Source organism: Octopus sinensis, linkage group LG28 (genome assembly GCF_006345805.1).
Source record: "Octopus sinensis linkage group LG28, ASM634580v1, whole genome shotgun sequence".
NCBI classification, from domain to species: domain Eukaryota; kingdom Metazoa; phylum Mollusca; class Cephalopoda; order Octopoda; family Octopodidae; genus Octopus; species Octopus sinensis.
The window spans coordinates 14,918,338-14,940,483 of NC_043024.1; the positions used below are offsets into that span (position 1 = coordinate 14,918,338).

Sequence of the window (22,146 nt, forward strand, 5' to 3'; positions counted from 1 at the left end):
CCAAGCTTCACCACTAATTCAGTTCTCAACTAAATTGTAAACTTAATAGTTTTAAAGAGGGCACCTCCTCAGCTACACTTTGGCATAGTTTGAGATTTGGTGCAGTAGAAAAAAAGTTACATCAAAATATCTGCGACTTCAGGGGTAAGGCATCTTCAATTAACATAAATTTTTTTAATTTTAAATTAAAAGCATACTTTTCTTGGGCTTAAATGATAGAAAAATGCATGAGGAATTCGGAATTGTTAGTTGCATAGAACAAAAGTTAGTAGAAAAACAGTTATGAAATAAAATATTACAAATAAAATATTATATTGGGCGCAGGAGTGGCTGTGTGGTAAGTAGCTTGCTAACCAACCACATGGTTCCGGGTTCAGTCCCACTGCGTGGCATCTTGGGCAAGTGTCTTCTGCTATAGCCCCGGGCCGACCAATGCCTTGTGAGTGGATTTGGTAGACAGAAACTGAAAGAAGCCTGTCGTATATATGTATGTGTGTGTGTCTGTGTTTGTCCCCTTAGCATTGCTTGACAACCGATGCTGGTGTGTTTACATCCCTGTCACTTAGCAGTTCGGCAAAAGAGACCGATAGAATAAGTACTGGGCTTACAAAGAATAAGCCCCGGGGTCGATTTGCTCGACTAAAAGGTGGTGCTCCAGCATGGCCGCAGTCAAATGACTGAAACAAGTAAAAGAGTAAACTTTTATGTCAGTAAGTAAGGGAGTAACACTTAAGCAATAAGAAAAAAGAATATATTTCTAAAATGAATGTTTACATTCTAAGGCGGCAAGCTGGAAGAAATGTTAGCACAAGAGGTATTTTGTTTGTCTTTACATTTTGAGTTCAATTTTTGCTGAGCTTCACTTTGATATACAGTTTATTTGATTAATTTTTTTTAACACTTTCAAAATTCTGATACTGGTAGAATGTGTCACATAGAACGTTTTTGACAAGATTTTGTATTTTAGAAGTTATTTCGTCAGAAGTTAGAGTGACAATGGACAAATTCATGTTTGATATGTGCCAATATATGAAACTCTCAGCTTTTGACTTAATCTCCAACTTCTGCTGATTATATATATACATATTACATATATGTGTAAACAAATCTCATCACGCAATTGAACCAATGAAAGAGCCTCTGCCTGGTCGCTCAACACACTAAAAATAGCAGCCAAAGTATCCCCCTACCTAAATCACATGCCCATTTTATGTAATGTCCTAGATTATCCCTGAAAAGACAATTTGCTGAAGGCTGGAATGTCTTTGATGATTGGTTTGCATCATCAGGGTTGATTTGAGGCTAAATAACAACATTATGGTAAATTTCTATATCAACACCTGCATGATTTTCATCCGCATCTTATCCTAGCACCCAGAGGACCCAACATTTTCACTAAGAAAGAAAAAACAAAAAATTTGATATTTTGTGTAGAATCAAGTACCCTGACCTCCCAATATGCTGCAAATCCTATATTTTGGTTTGGAAAAAATGATGTGGGGGTTTCTCTCCACCCCCCTCCCAAGCCTGGAATCATTGGAATTTTTTTTTCATTAAATGAATTCCTGTGACCTCCTAATATTGCAAAATTAGGTTACTTAAGGTGAGCCTGGTAACTGATGGTTTTGGGGTCTTGTTGTTTGTAACTTTTGGTGAGCCATGGTGCAACTAACAACATGGTAAAAATCCCTGCCATTAATTTGGTATGGATGGGTAATATCAAATAATTCAATCACAACATATATTTAAATTAAACATGAAAAAAATTGAAATATTATCACTTACATGGAAAAATTGAAATATTATCATTCAGTATTTTATAAGGTAAAATCTTAAATTATTAATTGACACATTATTAATTATCTTATAACAGCAATGCCTGGAAAAATGCGAGCATGAAAAGTAATATTCTTAAGATTATAATCCTAGAAAAGTACAGAACAAATCATTACACCTGTAAAAGTATAGGAGAAGCTATTACTTCTTGTAAAAAATAAAAAAACCTTTTACTTAAAATATTGCAATTAAAATTAAAATTGGAATAGTAAAACTTATTTTATTATAGTTTAAAAATAACACGATACTTATTTAAGTAGAATTTGGCCAATTTACTACCTTAAATACAGAACAAAGTGACTAATTAGACAAACTTACAAATTAGCTGAACAGTTTTGTACAATAAATTTAAAAGATGAAAACTGTAAAGATTGATAAATTAGAAGAACTGGCATTCTTTACTGCAATATTCTAAGTAAAAAGTTTCTTATTCTTTACTTTACTAGAAGTAATAGCTTGTCATATACTTTTACAGGTGTAATAACTCATCCTGTACTTTTACAGGTTTATAATCTTAGGAATATTACTTTTTATGCTCGCATTTTACCTTGTAATATATATTGGGTCATCCCATAAATAATGCAGTTTTTCAGCTGCATGAAGTAAAAGTCGGAGGAGGACAGGATAAATTACCTGCATCAACTTGCTATAAAAGCAGGTAGTAATTTTACTTTGTATTTATTCTTAGTGCAAGTTTTGAAGAGTGCAGTTCAATTTTAAGTTATTTTTTTCAAAGCTATAATAGAAATAACAAAGGAGCATATTTTGCTTTATGAGTTCAATAAAGACAAGGATGAGAAATATTAATGCAGTATATGGGGATCAGACAGTAAGCGTGATCCAGTGTCAACAGTAGTTCCAGAAATTCTGAGCCAGAAACTACAGCCTAGAAGACTAGTGTCCTGAAAAATCTGTAGGGCTCAAAGAGGACATCCTACAAACCCTGGTGGAACAAAATCAAATTGTAACTGTTGAGGAACTAGCAGGAAAGCTTGGATTTGGTCGGTCAACCATTCATTAACACCTGCATGCCATCAGAAATCTGAGTCAATGGGTTCTTCACAAACTTTCTGAGTCTAATCGCACACAGAGAGTGAATGTGTGCTCTTCTTTGCTGTCATATCTCATGAATGAATCGTTTTCTGGGACCAAAAAGTGACTGGTGATGAGAAATGGGTTCTCTATAAAAATGTCAAGCACCAAAGACAGTAGGTAGGGAAAGGAGAAACATTCGCACCACAGACTAAAGAAGGTCTTCACCCATCTAAGGTGTTGTTATCTGTTTGGTGGGATATGAAAATTTAGTCCACTTTGAACATTTAAACCCAAACCAAATGATAACAAAGGAGATCCACTGTGAGTCGGTTGAGTGGTTTAAGTCAGCACTAGAAGAAAAACGACCATCTTTGATTTCAAGACGAGAGGTGTTCTTCCATCAGGGTAATGCTTGGCCATATACAGCAAGGATAATATTTGAAAGGCTGGAACAGTTTGAATGGGAAACGATGTTCCACCCACCATATTCACCAGACATTGCCCCATCTGATTATCATTTATTCTGCAGTCTTCAAAATCATTTGGACAGCAAAAATATGAATTCTGTGGACAAGGTCAGTACAGCACTGGAGGAGTATTTTTTATCACAGACAAGTGAATTTTGGAAGAGGGGCCTTGCTAGTCTAGCAAATTGATGGAAGAGCATTGTAGAAAATGAAGGAGAGTATATTTTAGATTAAAAAAGAACTTTATCTGAATTTTGAAAAGTAAAAGAAGAATAAAAAGACCATATTATTTATGGGATGACCCAGTATCTATTTATATGCATATGTTTATATATCATCATCATCGTTTAATGTCCGTTTTCCATGCTAACATGGGTTGGATGGTTGGAGGATTGTGGTTTCAATTCCCAGACCGGGTGTTGTGTGTGTTTATTGAGCAAAAACACCTAAAGCTCCATGAGGCTCCGGCAGGGGCTGGTGGCAACCCCTGTTGTACAAAAAAATCCGTTTGTCTGTCCTTGTTTGTCCCCTCTGTGTTTAGCCCCATGTGGGTAGTCAAGAAATAAGTATTTAGTAGACATACTTATGCATGATACATTGATAAGTTTAAAGTACCAGGTAGGGCCCACATCGACAAAAAGGTATCACGAAGGGTGTCTATTTATTTTTGAAATCTGTGTATTATATCATTTATCTTTTCTTTTATTCTTTTACTGGTTTCAGTCATTTGACTGTGGCCATGCTGGAGCACCACCTCGAAGGGTTTTAGTTGAACAAATCAACCCCAGGACTTATTTTTTTTTAAAGACTAGTACTTATTCTATTGGTCTCTTTTGCCGAACTGCTAAGTTATTCTTCTTAAGCGCAGGAGTTGCTGTGTGGTAAGTAGCTTGTTTACTAACCACATGGTTCCAAGTTCAGTCCCACTGCATGGCACCTTCTACTATAGCCTCGGGTCGACCAATGCCTTGTGAGTGGATTTTGTAGATGGAAACTGAAAGAAGCCCATCGTATTTATGTATATATATATATATGCGTGTGTGTGTTTGTGTGTCTGTGTTTGTCCCCCTAGCATTGTTTGACAACCGATGCTGGTGTGCTTACGTCCCTGTCACTTAGCGGTTCGGCAAGAAAGACCGATAGAATAAGTACTGGGCTTACAAAAGAATAAGTCCCGGGGTTGAGTTGCTCGATTAAAGGCGGTGCTCCAGCATGGCCGCAGTCAAATGACTGAAACAAGTAAAAGAGTAAAAGGGAGAGAGAGTAAGCCTAGTACTTATTCTATGTCCCTTCTGACGCAATTTACAGCTGGAGGCAAAATATTTTTCTAATGTAGTTATGCTTTTCGACCAATATGCATTCAGCAGTAACAAAACTCAAAGTGACATAGCTTCACCAACCACCACCACCACCACCACCACCACTAAACCACCCCCTTTGGGATTTTTAAGATTTTTTTTTTTAAAGGAACACACTAGATCGATGGAGGAGATTCCGAATCTACACAAAAGAAAAAGAAGCATTTCAAAATTTTAAATCCCCCCCCTTCCTGCTAGCCATTTCTTAAATTTTCCCTTTAGAAAAAATTGGGAAAGTGTGTGCATGTGTGTGGCGGGGGGCAAAATACGTAGAAAAATTCGGAGATTATGATACTGAAGAAAAAAAAAATTTGTAAAATTTCAATTTTTCAAAATAAATAAATAAACACCTCTCCCCTCCTCCCTATGACACGAAATGACGCGATCTTTCGTCTCTAGTAGACCTTTCCGTCGATTTCCATAAAAAATTTTTTTTTTTACATATGGGCTTGCGGGAACTTTTGAAGTAATATACATACATATACACATACACCGAGTAAAATCTTTCAGTTATCTCTTTCTTTCACACATTACTCTGTCTCTTCACACACACTAACAGAAGCACTTCACTTACACATCATACTGTCTGTCTCCCACACCCCATCAAACACACACACACACACATGTACATCAATGCTTCCCCTGGACGGTAACTTCAAAAGAACTTCCCTCGTCATACAATCGCTTTCTCTTAGTCTCTTTCGCTCTCATTACTTCAAAAGTTCCCGCAAGCCCATATGTAAAAAAAAAAAAATTTTTTTATGGAAATCGATGGAAAGGTCTACTAGAGACGAAAGATTGCCATATATATATATATATATATATATACACATATATATATGTTACAATTATTCAATAGTCAAGATAAAACTCTGAGTTTCGGATGCCGAAGTGGAAATCCACAACACCATCTCTTCGGTTATCTGGCCATCTGAAAAACGCCATGAAAAAATACCGTTATATGAAGGGAAATTACTGTGTTATAATTCCGCTACTAATATAAATTAAGATGAAAAGTTGATAGTAAACACGTAAGCATGGCTACTCATACGCTATACATATATACAGCATGCTTCTTTCAGTTTGCATCTACTAAATCCACTCACAAGGCTTTGTCGACCCGAGACTAAAAAAGACATTTGCCCAAGGTGCACTCAGATGAACTGAACCCAGAGCCATGTAGTTGGGAAGCAAGCTTCTTTATCTCTTTTAAATTGCCCTAAAGGCATTACACAGAGGGGGACACTACAACACATGTGGGAACATATAACAATTAAGAATATAAATATAAAATATGATATAATGAATGACACATGAAAAACAAATTAATATATGATAACATCAATGAATATCTGAAAATGATATTATGAAGGGTCTGCTCCTCACCCCACACTGAGTAACAGCACTCGCCGCCTCTGGGTCCTAAGTCCTTTTTTCCCTTTCTCCACCACGTAGTGACATCATTCTCTCCACTATGCATTCGTAAACTTTTTTGCCGGCGGCGGGTGGTGTCTGTTCTTTTTTTTTTCTTGGGAGGGGAAATGGGGTGGGTGGATTTGGTGTCAATATGGGTAGTGGGGGTCTGAGTTGTCTTGGGTGGGATGGAATGGACTAGGGTGCATCTTACACAGTGTTTTTTCTTTTTTTCTCTTTCTCCTTCTGCTCTCTGTAACTTTCCATTCTTCCTCTCTTTTCTCTTCCGTCTCCACAACTGTATCCTCATCCATTTTCCTCCGTAGAGGGCAGTATGCTCTAATGTGGCCCTTTTGGCCACATTTAAAACAACGTGGTACTCTGCCCTCTACCCACGCCCTCAGCACGATTTCCCCCAACATCACCATCTCTGCCAAGTTCTCCAGGTGTCCCTCCTCCACTTGAATAATGAGTTCAAGTGTCCTTCCTTTCCACCCTCCTTCTTCCGTTTCTGTGGCTTGGAGGATAGCCACCCTCTCGATTCCAACAAGCACAGCTGTTGTTACCCAAGCCACTTCTATATCTGAAGGAATTGATTCTACCCTCACCTTGGAAGCCTTTCTTCCAAAATATGTGGACAGATGCACTACTTCCTCTGTTTTCACCGCCAGACTCTTCTACCATATTAAATTAGATGACCATTGTCCCATGTTCTTCTTTTGGTTATGTCAGTTATCTCCTTTGATCGTTCCCTCAGTACCTTTACCATTTCTGCTTTTTTTCCTTTCAATGAGTTCACGTTATGGGTGATCGTTTTCTTTTCCATTCTCTCCATTATTCCTTTGGGGAGAAACAACTTCACGTCGCCACCCACCTTCTGAGCCATCTTCTCATACTTTTCGGAACAGCCAAGTCCAGCTTCCTTCACTTCAACTCCGTGGCTTCAGCAAAATTCCTTGTCTTCAACAAGCCATCCATCTTTATGACTGCCCTTACCAGCTCCTCCTCCGACAACTCAGACCTGTCAACGTCTGAGTACATCTTCTAAACACAAAAAACTACATCCGACTCTTACAAAATCCAGACAGCCGATAACCTGACACATGCATGGAAGCAAGCTCCTTACCACACTGCCCCTACATACACATATCTATAGCTGTTAGGTATATTGTATTTTGATTTGCAATCATAATTTACTATTAAGAATATTAAGGGTTTGTAAGTCCGTATCGTATCCTACTTCAGTGTTAGCAGTGCATTATTTTCGTTTTTAAGTTAATTTCTATTGATTAACACAGGGAAACAAAGTTTCTGTTGGGTTAATAGCAGTTTCCGTCTACCAAATTCACTCAAGGCTGTGGTAAGCCTCAGGCCAGAAAAGAAACCCCTTGCCCAAAGTGCTGTGTAGTGGAACAGAGCTTAAGACCCCATGGTTAGCAACCAAGCTTCACAACCACACAGACAGAATATATAGATGCGTTAATGGAGCAAGCTGAATTCACATCTGAAGTTAGTTTTCCTCTGAAATCTCTAGATTTTATGCAATTCAACTCACTCTTTCTTCTAGAAATTTGGGTACATCTCACATGAGGATATGGACACACAGTCTTAACATTAGACTCAAAATAACCACCTGATGCTTACAGATGGGGAAACTACGTTTAAAAAAAGTGTTGTTCTTATTTTTCAGTGGCAATACATTTCTCAGCTTTTTACCTGCAATAAAATTTCCCTTCTGAAAATATATTACACGGAATCATGTGTGTTCATCATTTTGACATCCATCTGATCCTGCAAAGTATAGACTTTGCAGGATCAGATGGGGTTTCAATGAAGATTTTCTACAGCAGTATGACTTTCTTGTTGTCATCCCTCACTTGTTCCCAAGTAAGATAATATATACTCATGACCAGACATTTGGAAATAAATAATACTGCTTGTGTGAGGGTAATATTGAGACAACGGTACACGCAAACACACACACACATTCACATATGACGAGCTTCTTCCAGTTTCCGTCTACCAAATTCACTCACAAGGCTTTGGTCAGCCCAAAGTGCTGTGCAGTAGAACTGAACTTGAGACCACATGGTTAGCAAGCAAGCTTCACAACCACACAGACTATACATTAGAAGGAATATATATGAAGATTCTGAAAGAATGATTTATTAAAAATATCAGTTATAATTTATTGCATTAAAGTGGACATAGATATGGTTATACAAAGTGTCTGAAGATTGCTATATCTTCTTTGTCAAACAAATACACCGATGGTTATATAACATGAGATTTATGGAAAGATTTTTGACATTATATGGTAAATCTTCTGTATGAATATATACAGGTGTAGCTAAGTGGCTGCTTTGAGAGAATACTTTACCATGGATAGGGTTACATTCATGATATTCTCTTCTCTCTGAGTCTACATGTGGATTATTCAAGGGACTTCCCTTCAAAATATGATTCATCAGGTATTGATGAATACACCTGTGTCCAGTCAAGTTACAATAGATAATGAATTGTTACAGGTGTCACAATGATATGGATTGTCTCCTGTATGAATGAGTCTGTGCTTGTTTAAGCTACCTACCTGAGAGAATGATTTACCACAGATATCGCATTTAAAAGGTTTGATTCCTGAATGGCAGCGCTTGTGTTTAGTTAAGGTACTTCCTTCCGAGAAAGATTTACCACAGACATCACAGTGATATGGCTTTTTTCCTGTATGAATGTTTTTATGAGTGGTCAAGTGGCTTTTTCTAGAGAATGATTTATCACAGACATCACAATGAAATGGTTTCTCTCCTGTATGAAAGTACTTGTGTTTAGTTAAGTCACATTTTTGATAGAACGTTTTGCCACAAATATCACAAAGATATGGTTTTTCTCCAGTATGTGTACGTTTGTGAGTTGTCAAGTGACTTCCTTCAGAGTATGATTTATCACAGATATCACAGTGATATGGTTTCTCACCTGTATGTACGCGTTTATGTCTAATTAAGAGATTATTTTCAGAAAAGGTTTTATCACAAATATCACACCGATGTGGTTTTGCTACTTTGGGAATTCGTCTGGGAGTCAAGATGTTACATTTTTGAGAGGATGACTTTTCACAGATATCACTACTATCTGTTGATTTCCCTGTCCCTTCTGCCATCTCTTGAGGAAAATAAACTCAATCCTTTCACTTTCTCAAATAGATTTTTAAATAATTTCTCCTCTACCACAACTATATATATACAGTTGTACTTATAGTTTAATCATACATATTTTAACACCTATATTCCCATCAACAGTGATCTTTGTTGATATCTAAAGATGCTGCAAATTTATTCAACTTTAATTGGAATCCAAAAATCTTGCACACATTCCAAACAGTGATGTTTGAGAAATTTTGTTTACAAAAGAAATTTCAATAGAATTCCTCAAAGATTTATGTAAATCCATGCATCCGTTCTGTCTGTTCTGAATACTATCTTCCAGGATACCAAAGTGAAATATTCTCTCTTGTCAATGTCATCTGAGGTTCTGAAATAAAAGAGAAACAGGATAAGATATATAGCATACTTAAGAAGATAAGATAAAAACAGTGAGAATTCTAGGTTTCAGTCATTGGAATGTGACCATGCTGACCTAATCAAAGCCATGTGAGTGGATTTAATAGATGGAAACTGAATGAAGTGTGTCAAATAGCTGTGTGTGTGCATATATATATATATATATATATAAATGTGTGTGTAGAGCAAAGATGGGAATGTGGGAAAATATGTATAGAAAATCCTAGAAGAGCTGGCACTAAACTTTGGCATCAAGAGTTATACAATCCTCCAAACAGGACATCATTGCATTGTTCCAAAGGTCCCACCCATCCTGTCAAGAATAAGGACCAGATACAGCAGTACATTGCTGGATGCTATGCAGGCATCTTTACTGTCGAAGATCAAAATGTTCCATCTCTCTCACCTCTGACACCGAACTCTATATCTACTATGAAATTTACACCAGCAATGCTACAACGCCACCTTAAGAATAAATGCAACTATGCCTCTCCTGGTCTCGATGGTGTTACATACCTACTTCTCAAACGCGGGGAGTACTTTCTTCTCAACCAACTTTCACTATTCTTCCAATTCTGTCTTGTCAATGGTGCTACTCCAGAGCAGTGGAAAACTGCCAGTGTTATCCCTCTGTTTAAAAAAGGTGACCGCACATCGCCTGTCAACTATCACCCTGTTAGTCTTTCTAGCTGCATCGCCAAACTGATGGAAGTCTCACAGCCTCATCCAGCCGTCATAATTTGGTTTTATTCCTAACTCCAGCTGCTGTAATCAACTTTGTGTTTCTTGAGGACATTACCCAAATCACTGATCACGGATCCTGGGTGGATGTTGTTTACCTGGACTTTGCTAAGGCTTTTAATTCTGTGCAACACAAAAGACTTATGGTGAAACTCTCTGCAATGGGTGTAAAAGACGATCTCTATAACTGGTTGAAGTCCTTTATTATCGGCCTAAAAGAGGTTGTCACAGTTCTAGGACAGCACTCTTCACCCTATGAGATGACATCTGGTGTACCACAGGGATCTGTTCTTGGCCCCCTTTTATTTGTTGCATATGTTAATGACATAGATGCCAACCTAAAGAATGCCACAGTGCTGAAATATGCAGATGACATCAAGCTGTACCTCAAAATAAAGAGGTCTGATCCTGTACACTATAGATCTCTATTGCAATCAGACCTGGACACAATGCAGCAGTGGATCATGGACTGGCAACTAAAGCTGGCTGTGGAATAATGTACCACCATGCATTTTGGGAGGAAAAACCCAGTGTCTACTTACTCCCTCCACAACACTAATCTCAAAAAGTCTTCTTGTGAACATGATCTGGGCGTTATTGGCGACAGCGATTTGCGTTGGACAAAACACATCGCTAAAATTGCCAAGAAGGCTGAGGGTGTCTTGGCATCACTCACCAAGTCTTTTGTGAGCTGCTCTCTGGCTATATATCAGCGGCTTTATATAGCTATGGCATGCCTTACTTTCCTGGGTATGGACACATTGAAACTCCGACATCTGGCAGTGGACTTGGCAGACACCCATAAAATTATTAACCATCTTACAAACAATGTTTGTAAGATGGTTACAAACCCCATCACAGAGTGCAGAATGTGGCCATGTTTCCATGACTGTGATGAGCACCTTTTCAAACTCCACCTGTCTAACACCCGTGGACATATTTACAAAGTCACAAAACAGCACAGCTCCCATGACTTTCGGAAACATTTTTTCACGCTAAGAGTTGCTGAAGCATGGAACAGACTGCCGGCATCAGTTGTTAGTTGTCGGAGCACTGCATCCTTCAAAACTTCCATGCTTCCTGAGATTCGCCAACACTACACCTGATTTTCCCCGCTCCATACACACGCAAGCATGTATCTGACTCATACACTGTTCACTTTCCAGACATTTGTACATTACTGCATATACTTTATCCGCACTTTCTAACAAGTTGTGGTGCACCTGAGCACTGTATACAATAATTTCATTATTATTATAAATTACACAAAAATGAAAATAACACTGACATCTCACTTTAACAGATGTCTCCTTCTCGGTGAATGCTGCCATAATCGTTGCCTTCAGTTTATCTTTGATTGTTACAAGGAGTTTTGTCGGTCTCTTACTCAACTGTGCCCAACACATAATAATCAAGGGGGTTGCAGTGTGTGGAGTCAAGTGTCCAGATGTTAGGGGCGATGTGATTGTAAAAATTGTCTGACAGCCATGACTGGGTTCTCCTGCTTGTGTGGCACAGTGCAGTCCTGTTGCCAGACACAAGGTCTCCCAACAACCACCCTTTTGATCCAGGCCAGCACTACCTCCTCCAGGCACTTGATATAGATCTTCGTATTGAGTTTGAGACCATGTGGGAAAGTGAATGGAGGAATAACGTCATCATCACTAGTGATTACTCCAAACACCATCATGTTGACTGGATGTTTGGTTTTTATCCCTTTCGTTACAAGTCCCCAGATTGATAAACAATCCGAAATGTTCCGGCGAGTATGCCAACCAATACGGCATATCATTTCCAGAATTCTAAGAGAGTGAATTGCGTCATGGTCCTGTTTTTCCACACAGACGGTGACCAATTGACCCCTATCATATTGCGTAGGGGAGAAAATCAAAAACAAGGAGCATCAGCGAAATAAAAAAAACCCATAAAATTGCGACAGTTTACCCGTAGCACCCTGTAGATGTATTCAAATTATAGATACGGACACATTATGTGATAAGGTAGTTAAAAACAATTACTACATTACCATCACTTGAAGCTCACTGTATATTTCTTCCAGAAGGCGTGACTAAGACGACGGCCCACAGCTTCTCCAAACACCGTCCGCTGCTCGGCTCTCTTTCTCTCTCCAGTTTCTTACTATTGGCAATATATTAACAGTGTACATTTGTTTGTTTGTTTAACATTATATTCACGAATTAAAGTTAATCAGTTGCAAAGGATCGAAACAAAAGCCCTTCTTTTGGCGTCGATTCATAAACGGGTGCAACGGACAGCGATAAGGGGGTGGAGACGGACTTCCGGTTGACCATGCGCATGACGACGTCCGGGAACGCAAACAAACACCGGTTGTCAAGCAGTGCTTGGTAACCAACACAAACATTCGCGGCCATGCTGGAGTCTTTTATTTGTTCCAGTAATTTGACTGCGGCCATGCTGGAGTACCGTCTTTAGTCGAACAAATCGACCCTAGGATTTATTCTTTTTAAGCTTAGTAGTTATTCTGTCGGTCAATATTTCCGAACCGCTATATATGTGTGTGTTTATGTATGTGTATACTTGTGTGTTTGTGTCTGCCGATTTGTTCGACTAAAGGCGGTACTCCATATATATATATATATATATATATATATATATATATGTATGTGTGTGTGTGTGTATGTGTGTGTTTGTGAGAGAGAGAGTGTGTGTGTGTGTATGTATATACATGTGTGTTTGTGTCTGTCCCTCACCATCGCTTGACAACCGATGTTGGTGTGTTTACTTGATAGTTCGAAAAGATTGACCGATAAAAGAACCTCTGGGCTTACAAAGAATAAGTTCTAGGGTCGATTTGTTCGACTAAAGAGGGTACTCCAGCATGGCCGCAGTCAAATGACTGAAACAAATAAAAGACTCCAGCATTGTCGTGAATGTTTGTGTTGGTTACCAAGCACTGCTTGACAACCGGTGTTTGTTTGCGTTCCCGGAAGTCGTCATGCGCATGGTCAACCGGAAATCAGTATCCACCCCTTATCGCTGTCCGTTGCACCCGTTTATTAATCGACGCCAAAAGAAGGCGGCGTGCTGGCAGACTCGTTAGCGCGTCGGGCGAAATGCTTAGCGGTATTTCGTCTGTCGTTACGTTCTGAGTTCAAATTCTGCCGAGGTCGACTTTACCTTTCATCCTTTCGGGGTTGATAAATAAAGTACCAGTTTCGCACTGGGGGATGGATGTAATCGACTTAATCCGGTTGTCTGTCCTTGTTTCTCCCCTCTATGTTTAGCCCCTTGTGGATAGTAAAGAAATAATATATATATATATATATATATATACGGCTGGCTTCTTTCAGTTTATGCCTACTAAATCCACTCACAAGGCTTTGGTCGAACCGAGGCTATAGAAGACACGGATCTTTACACTTTGACCGGCAGATTTTTAAAATAATTTCTTTGTAACTAAACACTTTTAAACTTCGTATACTGGTAGGGTGTTACATAAAACATCTTTTTCTCTTGGCTTTCTTGAGAAAAATTTGTAGTTTGTAAGCTATTTCTTGCATTTCGGCAATTTCAACCAATCAATGACGTCTGTTAAGGTGAATACAATATCTGCCGTATTTTGTCAACAGCATTTTCTGGTGATGTCATATGAATTTGTCACTGTTATTTATGAGAAAAAAGATACCCTGTGGTCATAAACAGAGTCACTCGTAAACAAAGCTGGATAACAAAACCGTTCTCTCTTTACTGTCCACCCATAATTATGACCCTAGTATCGATATGTTGCATTTCAATCTGTTTTAGGATTAGGGCTAGAGTTAGGGTTAGAGGTGGGAGAAGGGTATCTTTTTTTCTTCAGAAATGTAAATAAACCCAATCTGTTTCTAAACGAATATATAATATGTAATGTGTGTATCTGTGCAACAGAGAGGGAAATTAAAACTGCGTATGTTGTGAACTTAGAATATGTGTTTATTAATAAAAGTTTAATAACGATAATCTTTTATTCATACGAACGTAAATGATATGAAATATGTCATAAATAACAGTGACAAATTTATATGACACCACCAGAAAATGTTGTTGACAAAATACGTCAGATATCGTACTCACCTTAATAGACGTCATTGATTGGTTGAAATTGCCGAAATGCAAAAAATTAAACAACAAATAGCTTCCAAACTACAGAATTTTCTCAAGAAATCCAAGAGAAAAAGATGTTTTATGTAACACACTACCAGTATACGAAGTGTAAGTGTTTAGTTACAAAGAAATTATTTAAAAAATCTGCTGGTCAAAGTGAAAAGATCCAAAGACACTTGCCCAAGGTGCACAAAGATGAACGGAACCTAGAATCATGTAGTTGGGAAGGAAGCGTCTTTATTTCTGTTAAATTGCCAGACTAATCCTTTTTCCCCTTTCTCCATCACTTAGTGACATCATTCTCTCTGCCATACATTCGTAACCTTTTTCACCTGTGTGGAGGGGGTCTTCTAAATTTTGTGGTGTCTGTTCTTTCTTTTTTTCTTGTGGGGGGAAACGGGATGGGTGTGTTTTGTGTCTGGAGGGTGGGTCTGAGTGGTCTTGGGTGGGATGGAATGGACTAGGGTACCACATCATACTCAGTGTTTTTTCTTTTTTTTTCTCTTTCTCTTCTGCTCTCTGTAACTTTCCATTCTTCCTCTCTTTTCTCTTCCGTCTCCACAACTGTATCCTCAACCATTGTCCTCCGTAGAGGGCAGTATGCTCTAATGTGGCCCTTTTGGCCACATTTAAAACAACGTGGTACTCTGCCCTCTACCCACACCTTCAGCTCAATTTCCCCCAACGTTACTGTCTCTGCCAAGTTCTCCAGTAGACCCTCCTCCACCCGAATAATGATTTCAAGTGTCCTTCCTTTCCACCCTTCTTCTTCCACTTCTGTGGTTTGGAGGACAGCTACCTTGTCGTTTCCAACAAGGACAGCTGCTGCTACACAAAACGCTTTTATATCCAATGGAATTGCTTCTACCCTCACCTTGGAAGTCTTTCTTCCAAGGTACGTGGGCAGAAGCACTACTTCCTGTTTTCATTGCCACACTCGCCTCTTCTACTGTCCTAAAATGGACAACCATTGTCCCATACGTTCTTCATTTCGTTATGTACATTATCTCCTTTGACTGTTCCCGCAGAACCTTTTTTCCTTTTCACGAGTACACCTTATAGGTGATCATTTTTTCTCCATCGTCTCCATAATTCCTTTGGGGAGCAATAACTTCATATCGTCTCCCTCCTTCTGAGCCATCTTCTCATACTCCTTCAGACCAGCCAAATCTAGCGCCCTTCGCTTCACCTCCGTGGCTTCTGCAAAACTCCTTGTCTTCAACAAGCCATCCATCTTTATGACTGCCCTTACCAGCTCCTCCTCTGACAACTCAGACCCGTCAACGTCTGAGTACATCTTCTAAACACAAAAAACTACATCCGACTCTTACAAAATCCAGACAGCTGATAACCTGACACATGCATGGAAGCAAGCTCCTGACCACACTGCCCCTACATACACATATCTATAGCTGGTAGGTATATTGTATTTCGATTTGCAATCATAATTTACTATTAAGAATATTAAGGGTTTGTAAGTCCGTATCGTATCCTACTTCAGTGTTAGCAGTGCATTATTTTCGTTTTTCAGTTCATCTCAACTGATTATCACAAGGAAACAATGTTTTTGTTGTGTTAATAGCAATTTCCATCTACCAAATTCACTCAAGGCTGTGGTAAGCCTCAGGCCAGAAAAGAAACCCCTTGCCCAAAGTGCTGTGTAGTAGAACAGTGCTTAAGACCCCATGGTTAGCAACCAAGCTTCACAACCACACAGACGGAATATATAGATGCGTTAATGGAGCAAGCTGAATTCACATCTGAAGTTAGTTTTCCTCTGAAATCTCTAGATTTTATGCAATTCAACTCACTCTTTCTTCTAGAAATTTGGGTACATCTCACATGAGGATATGGACACACAGTCTTAACATTAGACTCAAAATAACCACCTGATGCTTACTGATGGGGAAACTACATTTGAAAAAAGTGTTGTTCTCGTTTTTCAGTGGCAATACATTTCTCAGCTTTTTACCTGCAATAAAATTTCCCTTCTGAAAATATATTACACGGAATCATGTGTGTTCATCATTCTGACATCCATCTGATCCTGCAAAGTATAGACTTTGCAGGATGAGATGGGGTTTCAATGAAGATTTTCTACAGCACTATGACTTTCTTGTTGTCATCCCTCACTTGTTCCCAAGTAAGGTAATATATACTCATGACCAGACATTTGGAAATAAATAATACTGTTTGTGTGAGGGTAATATTGAGACAAACACACACACATTCACATGACAAGGTTCTTCCAGTTTCTGTCTACCAAATTCACTCACAAGGCTTTGGTCAGCCCAGAGTGCTGTGCAGTGGAACTGAACTTGAGACCACATGGTTAGCAGGCAAGCTTCACAACCACACAGACTCTACATTAGAAGGAATATATATGAAGATTCTGAAAGAATGTATTATTGAAAATATCAGTTATAATTTATTGCATTAAAGTGGACATAGATATGGTTATACAAAGTGTCTGAAGATTGCTGTATCTTCTTTGTCAAACAAATACACCGATGGTTAATAACATGAGATTTATTTATGGAAGATTTTTGACATTATATGGTTAATCTTCTGTATGAATATATACAGGTGTAGCTAAGTGGCTGCTTTGAGAGAATACTTTACCATGGATGGGGTTACATTCATGATATTCTCTTCTCTCTGAGTCTACATGTGGATTATTCAAGAGACTTCCCTTCAAAATATGATTCATTAAGTATTGATGAATACACCTGTGTCCAATCAAGTTACGATAGATATTGATTTGCCACAGGTGTCACAATGATATGGATTGTTTCCTGTATGAATGAGTTTGTGTCTATTTAAGCTACCTACCTGAGAGAATGATTTACCACAGATATCACATTTAAAAGGTTTGATTCCTGAATGGCGACGCTTATGCTTAGTTAAGGTACTTCCTTCCGAGAAAGATTTACCACAGACATCACAGTGATATGGCTTTTTTCCTGTATGAATGTTGTTATGAGTGGTCAAGTGGCTTTTTCTAGAGAATGATTTATCACAGACATCACAGTGAAATGGCTTCTCTCCTGTATGAAAGTACTTGTGTTCGGTTAAGTTACATTTTTGATAGAATGTTTTGCCACAAATATCACAAAGATATGGTTTTTCTCCTGTATGTGTACGATTGTGAGTTGTCAAGTGACTTCTTTCAGAGTATGATTTATCACAGATATCACAGTGATATGGTTTCTCACCTGTATGTACGCGTATGTGTCTAATTAAGAGATTATTTTCAGAAAAGGTTTTACCACAAATATCACAACGATGTGGCTTTGCTACTTTGGGAGTTCGTCTGGGAGTCAAGATGTTACGTTTTCGAGAGGATGACTTTTCACAGATATCACTACTGTCTGTTGATTTCCCTGTCTCTTCTGCCATCTCTTGAGGAAAATAAACTCAATCCTTTCACTTTCTCACATAATTTTTAAATAATTTCTCCTCTATCACAACTATATATATACAGTTGTACTTATAGTTTAATCATACATATTTTACCACCTATATTTCCATCTGCAGTGATCTTTGTTGATATCTAAAGATGCTGCAAATTCATTCAACTTAAATTGGAATCCAAAAATCTTGCACACATTCCAAACAGTGATGTTTGAGAATTTTTGTTTACAAAAGAAATTTCAATAGAATTCCTCAAAGATTTATGTAAATCCATGCATCCGTTCTATCTGTTCTGAATACTATCTTCCAGGATACTGAAGTGAAATATTCTCTCTGTCAATGTCATCTGAGGTTCTGAAATAAAAGAGAAACGGAATAAGATATATAGCATACTTAAGAAGATGAGATAAAAACAGTGAGAATTCTAGGTTTCAGTCATTGGAATGTGACTGTTATGTGTGGTTTGTGTTCTAATGGGAAAGACAACCAAATGAAAACCATTGTTATTGTTTACGTATTTTATTGACTATTACATGATACACGGACGACACATATTACAGTGTAGTAATACATTGTATACTTTACACACAGTTTGTACTATTCACTACAAAATAGTGCCAAGAGTGGGGAGTAGTTTGGCATACACAAACACACAGATATGAATGTGTAACAGTGACCTTACTGACCTAATCAAAGCCATGTGAGTGGATTTAATAGATGGAAACTGAATGAAGCCTGTCGTCTGAGAAATAGCTGTGTGTGTGTGTGTATGTATGTATGTGTGTGAAGCAAAGAAGGGAATGTGGGAAAATATATCAAGAGTTGGCATCAAGAGTTATACAATCCTCCAAACAGGACATCATTGCATTGTTCTAAAGGCCCTATCCATCCCATCAATAATAAGGACCAGATACAGCAGTACCTTGAGATTTGAAAGCCCCCAGTTATTAAATATCTTGCCAAGAAAAACCTTGTTGATCTACATGCAGTAGCAGCAGTAGATATTTTCAAGAAAAACCTTGAGCTTCTGCAGTCCAAGATCCCAGATGAAGCTACATTAGGACAAGGGCAGCAATATCAAACTCACCCTTTCACTGAATAGGTGATGATACTGGTGGTGACCCAGCATGGTTGCAGCCCGTAGACTTAACCACATAAAATGTGTGTGTTTCCAGGTGGTGTGTAATGCTCATGAGCAAAAGACTTCTTTTCACTTTGCTCCAGTTCACTCATCTGCAAATGGATAAACCAGCAACAAAATAGCTTTCTGTTCAGAGGGAATGCTAGCCTGCCCACCTGCCCAGACAACAGGGTGGGTGGCATAATTCGAAAGCTACAACAGTGGAAGAAAGCGCAGTGTAACAAGCGGTGTATAACAACATCCAATGCTGCAGTCGATACAGCGATATACAGGGTGCAGTGAATAAAATGCCATCTAAATTACACAAAAATGAAAATAACACTGACATCTCATTTTAACAGATATATTTACCAAAATTACATAAACATGTCTTGAAATACTAAAGAGTAAATTATTCAATGAAATCGCCAGTGGCTTTCACCACGGCCTCCAGATGACTTCAGAATCCCCTGCAATTCTTCTTAACTGTCTCCTTGTTCAAGTTGGTGAATGCTGCCATAATCGTTGCCTTCAGTTCATCTTTGATTGTTACAAGGAGTTTTGTCGGTCTCTTACTCCACTGTGCCCAACACAAAATAATCAAGGGTGTTGCAGTGTGTGGAGTCAAGTGTCCAGATGCTGTGTCCTCACACATACTCAGAGGAACAAGCATGCACGCACAACCCATTAGCTTCCTCTTCGCAACTGACAGTTGACAAGACAATATGTGGTCACGGACATCACCGAATTCACTGTTTACATAATTTCGAGTCAAAACGAAAGGTCGCCGCCAACCGGTACAGCATGTCGTTTCCAGAATTCTAGGAGAGTCAACTGCGTCATGGTCCTGTTCTTCCACACTGACGGTGACCAACTGACCCCTATCATATTGTGGAGAAGGCAAAATCAAAAACAAGGCCCATCAGCGAAATAAAAAAACCCATAAAATTGCGACAGTTTACCCGTAGCACCCTGTAGATGTATTCAAATTATAGATACGGACACATTATGTGATAAGGTAGGTAAAAACAATTACTACATTACCATCACTTGAAGCTCACTGTATATTTCTTCCAGAAGGCGTGACTAAGACGACGGCCCACAGCTTCTCCAAACACCGTCCGCCGCTCGGCTCTCTTTCTCTCTCCAGTTTCTTACTATTGGCAAATATATTAACAGTGTACATTTGTTTGTTTGTTTAACATTATATTCACGAATTAAAGTTAATCAGTGGCAAAGGATCGAAACAAAAGCCCTTCTTTTGGCGTCGATTCATAAACGGGTGCAACGGACAGCGATAAGGGGGTGGAGACGGACTTCCGGTTGTCCATGCGCATGACGTCTTCCGGGAACGCAAACAAACACCGGTTGTCAAGCAGTGCTTGGTAACCAACACAAACATTCACGGAAACGAAACATTGCCATATATATATATATATATATATATATATATATATATATGTATATACTTGTGTGTTTGTGTCTGTCCCTCACCATCGCTTGACAATCGACGTTGGTGTGTTTACTTGATGGTTCGAAAAAATTGACCGATAAAAGAACCTCTGGGCTTACAAACAATAAGTCCTAGGGTAGATTCGTTCGACTAAAGAGGGTACTCCAGCATGGCCGTGAATGTTTGTGTTGGTTACCAAGCACTGCTTGACAACCGGTGTTTGTTTGCGTTCCCGGACGTCGTCATGCGCATGGTCAACCGGAAGTCCGTCTCCACCCCTTATCGCTGTCCGTTGCACCCGTTTATGAATCGACGCCAAAAGAAGGGCTTTTGTTTCGATCCTTTGCAACTGATTAACTTTAATTCGTGAATATAATGTTAAACAAACAAACAAATGTACACTGTTAATATATTTGCCAATAGTAAGAAACTGGAGAGAGAAAGAGAGCCGAGCGGCGGACGGTGTTTGGAGAAGCTGTGGGCCGTCGTCTTAGTCACGCCTTCTGGAAGAAATATACAGTGAGCTTCAAGTGATGGTAATGTAGTAATTGTTTTTACCTACCTTATCACATAATGTTTCCGTATTTATAATTTGAATACATCTACAGGGTGCTACGGGTAAACTGTCGCAATTTTATGGTTTTTTATTTCGCTGATGGGCCTTGTTTTTGATTTTCTCCCCTACGCAATATGATAGGGGTCAGTTGGTCAACGTCTGTGTGGAAAAACAGGACCATGATGCAATTCAGTTTCTCAGAAGTTTGGAAACGACATGCTGTACCGGTTGGCGGCGACCTTTCGTTTTGACTCGAAAATATGTAAACAGTGAAATCGGTGGTGTCCGTGACCACATATTGTCTTGTCAACTGTCAGTTGCGAAGAGGAAGCTAATGGGTTGTGCGTGCATGCTTGTTCCTCTGTGTATGTGTGTGTGTGGACACTTGACTCCACACACTGCAACCCCCTTGATTATTAGGAGTTGGGCACAGTTGAGTAAGAGACCGACAAAACTCCTTGTAACAATCAAAGACGAACTGAAGGCAACGATTATGGCAGCATTCACCAACTTGAACAAGGATACAGTCCAGAAGAATTGCAGGGGATTCTGAAGTCATCTGGAGGCCGTGGTGAAAGCCAATGGCGATTTCATTGAATAATTTACTCTTTAGTATTTCAAGACATGTTTATGTAATTTTAGTAAATATATCTGTTAAAATGAGATGTCAGTGTTATTTTCATTTTTGTGTAATTTAGATGGCATTTTATTCACTGCACCCTGTATATCGCTGTATCGACTGCAGCATTGGATGTTGTTATACACCGCTTGTTACACTGCGCTTTCTTCCACTGTTGTAGCTTTCGAATTATGCCACCCACCCTGTTGTCTGGGCAGGTAAGTTAGCATTCCTCTGAACAGAAAGCTATTGTTGCTGGTTTATCCATTTGCAGATGAGTGAACTGGAGCAAAGTGAAAAGAAGTCTTTTGCTCATGAGCATTACACATCCACACAGTGGGAACAAATGGAACACACATTTTATGTGGTTAAGTTACAGGCTGCAACCATGCTGGGTCACCACCAGTATCATCACCTATTCAGTGAAAGGGTGAGTTTGATATTGCAGCCCT

At 38.9% G+C, this 22,146-nt stretch overlaps 1 protein-coding gene across 7 annotated transcripts in view; it reads right to left on the reverse strand.

The window, feature by feature from the left end:
* Positions 1 to 8,273: 8,273 nt before the first annotated feature.
* The window catches only part of LOC115225829 (gastrula zinc finger protein XlCGF49.1-like), a 65,317-nt gene continuing 51,444 nt past the window's right edge, over positions 8,274 to 22,146 (reverse strand). For 3 of the 7 annotated variants that reach the window (XM_036514652.1, XM_036514654.1, XM_036514653.1), the window contains one exon: positions 17,076 to 18,300. In XM_036514652.1, coding sequence (XP_036370545.1) covers positions 17,272 to 17,931 — 660 coding nt within the window. In that variant the 5' untranslated portion in view covers positions 17,932 to 18,300 and the 3' untranslated portion in view covers positions 17,076 to 17,271. Of the gene's footprint in view, positions 9,638 to 12,433; positions 12,551 to 17,075; positions 18,301 to 20,028; positions 20,397 to 22,146 lie in introns of those variants that run through there. The other 4 variants (XM_029796798.2, XM_029796842.2, XM_036514655.1 and 1 more) reach the window with 4 other exon arrangements.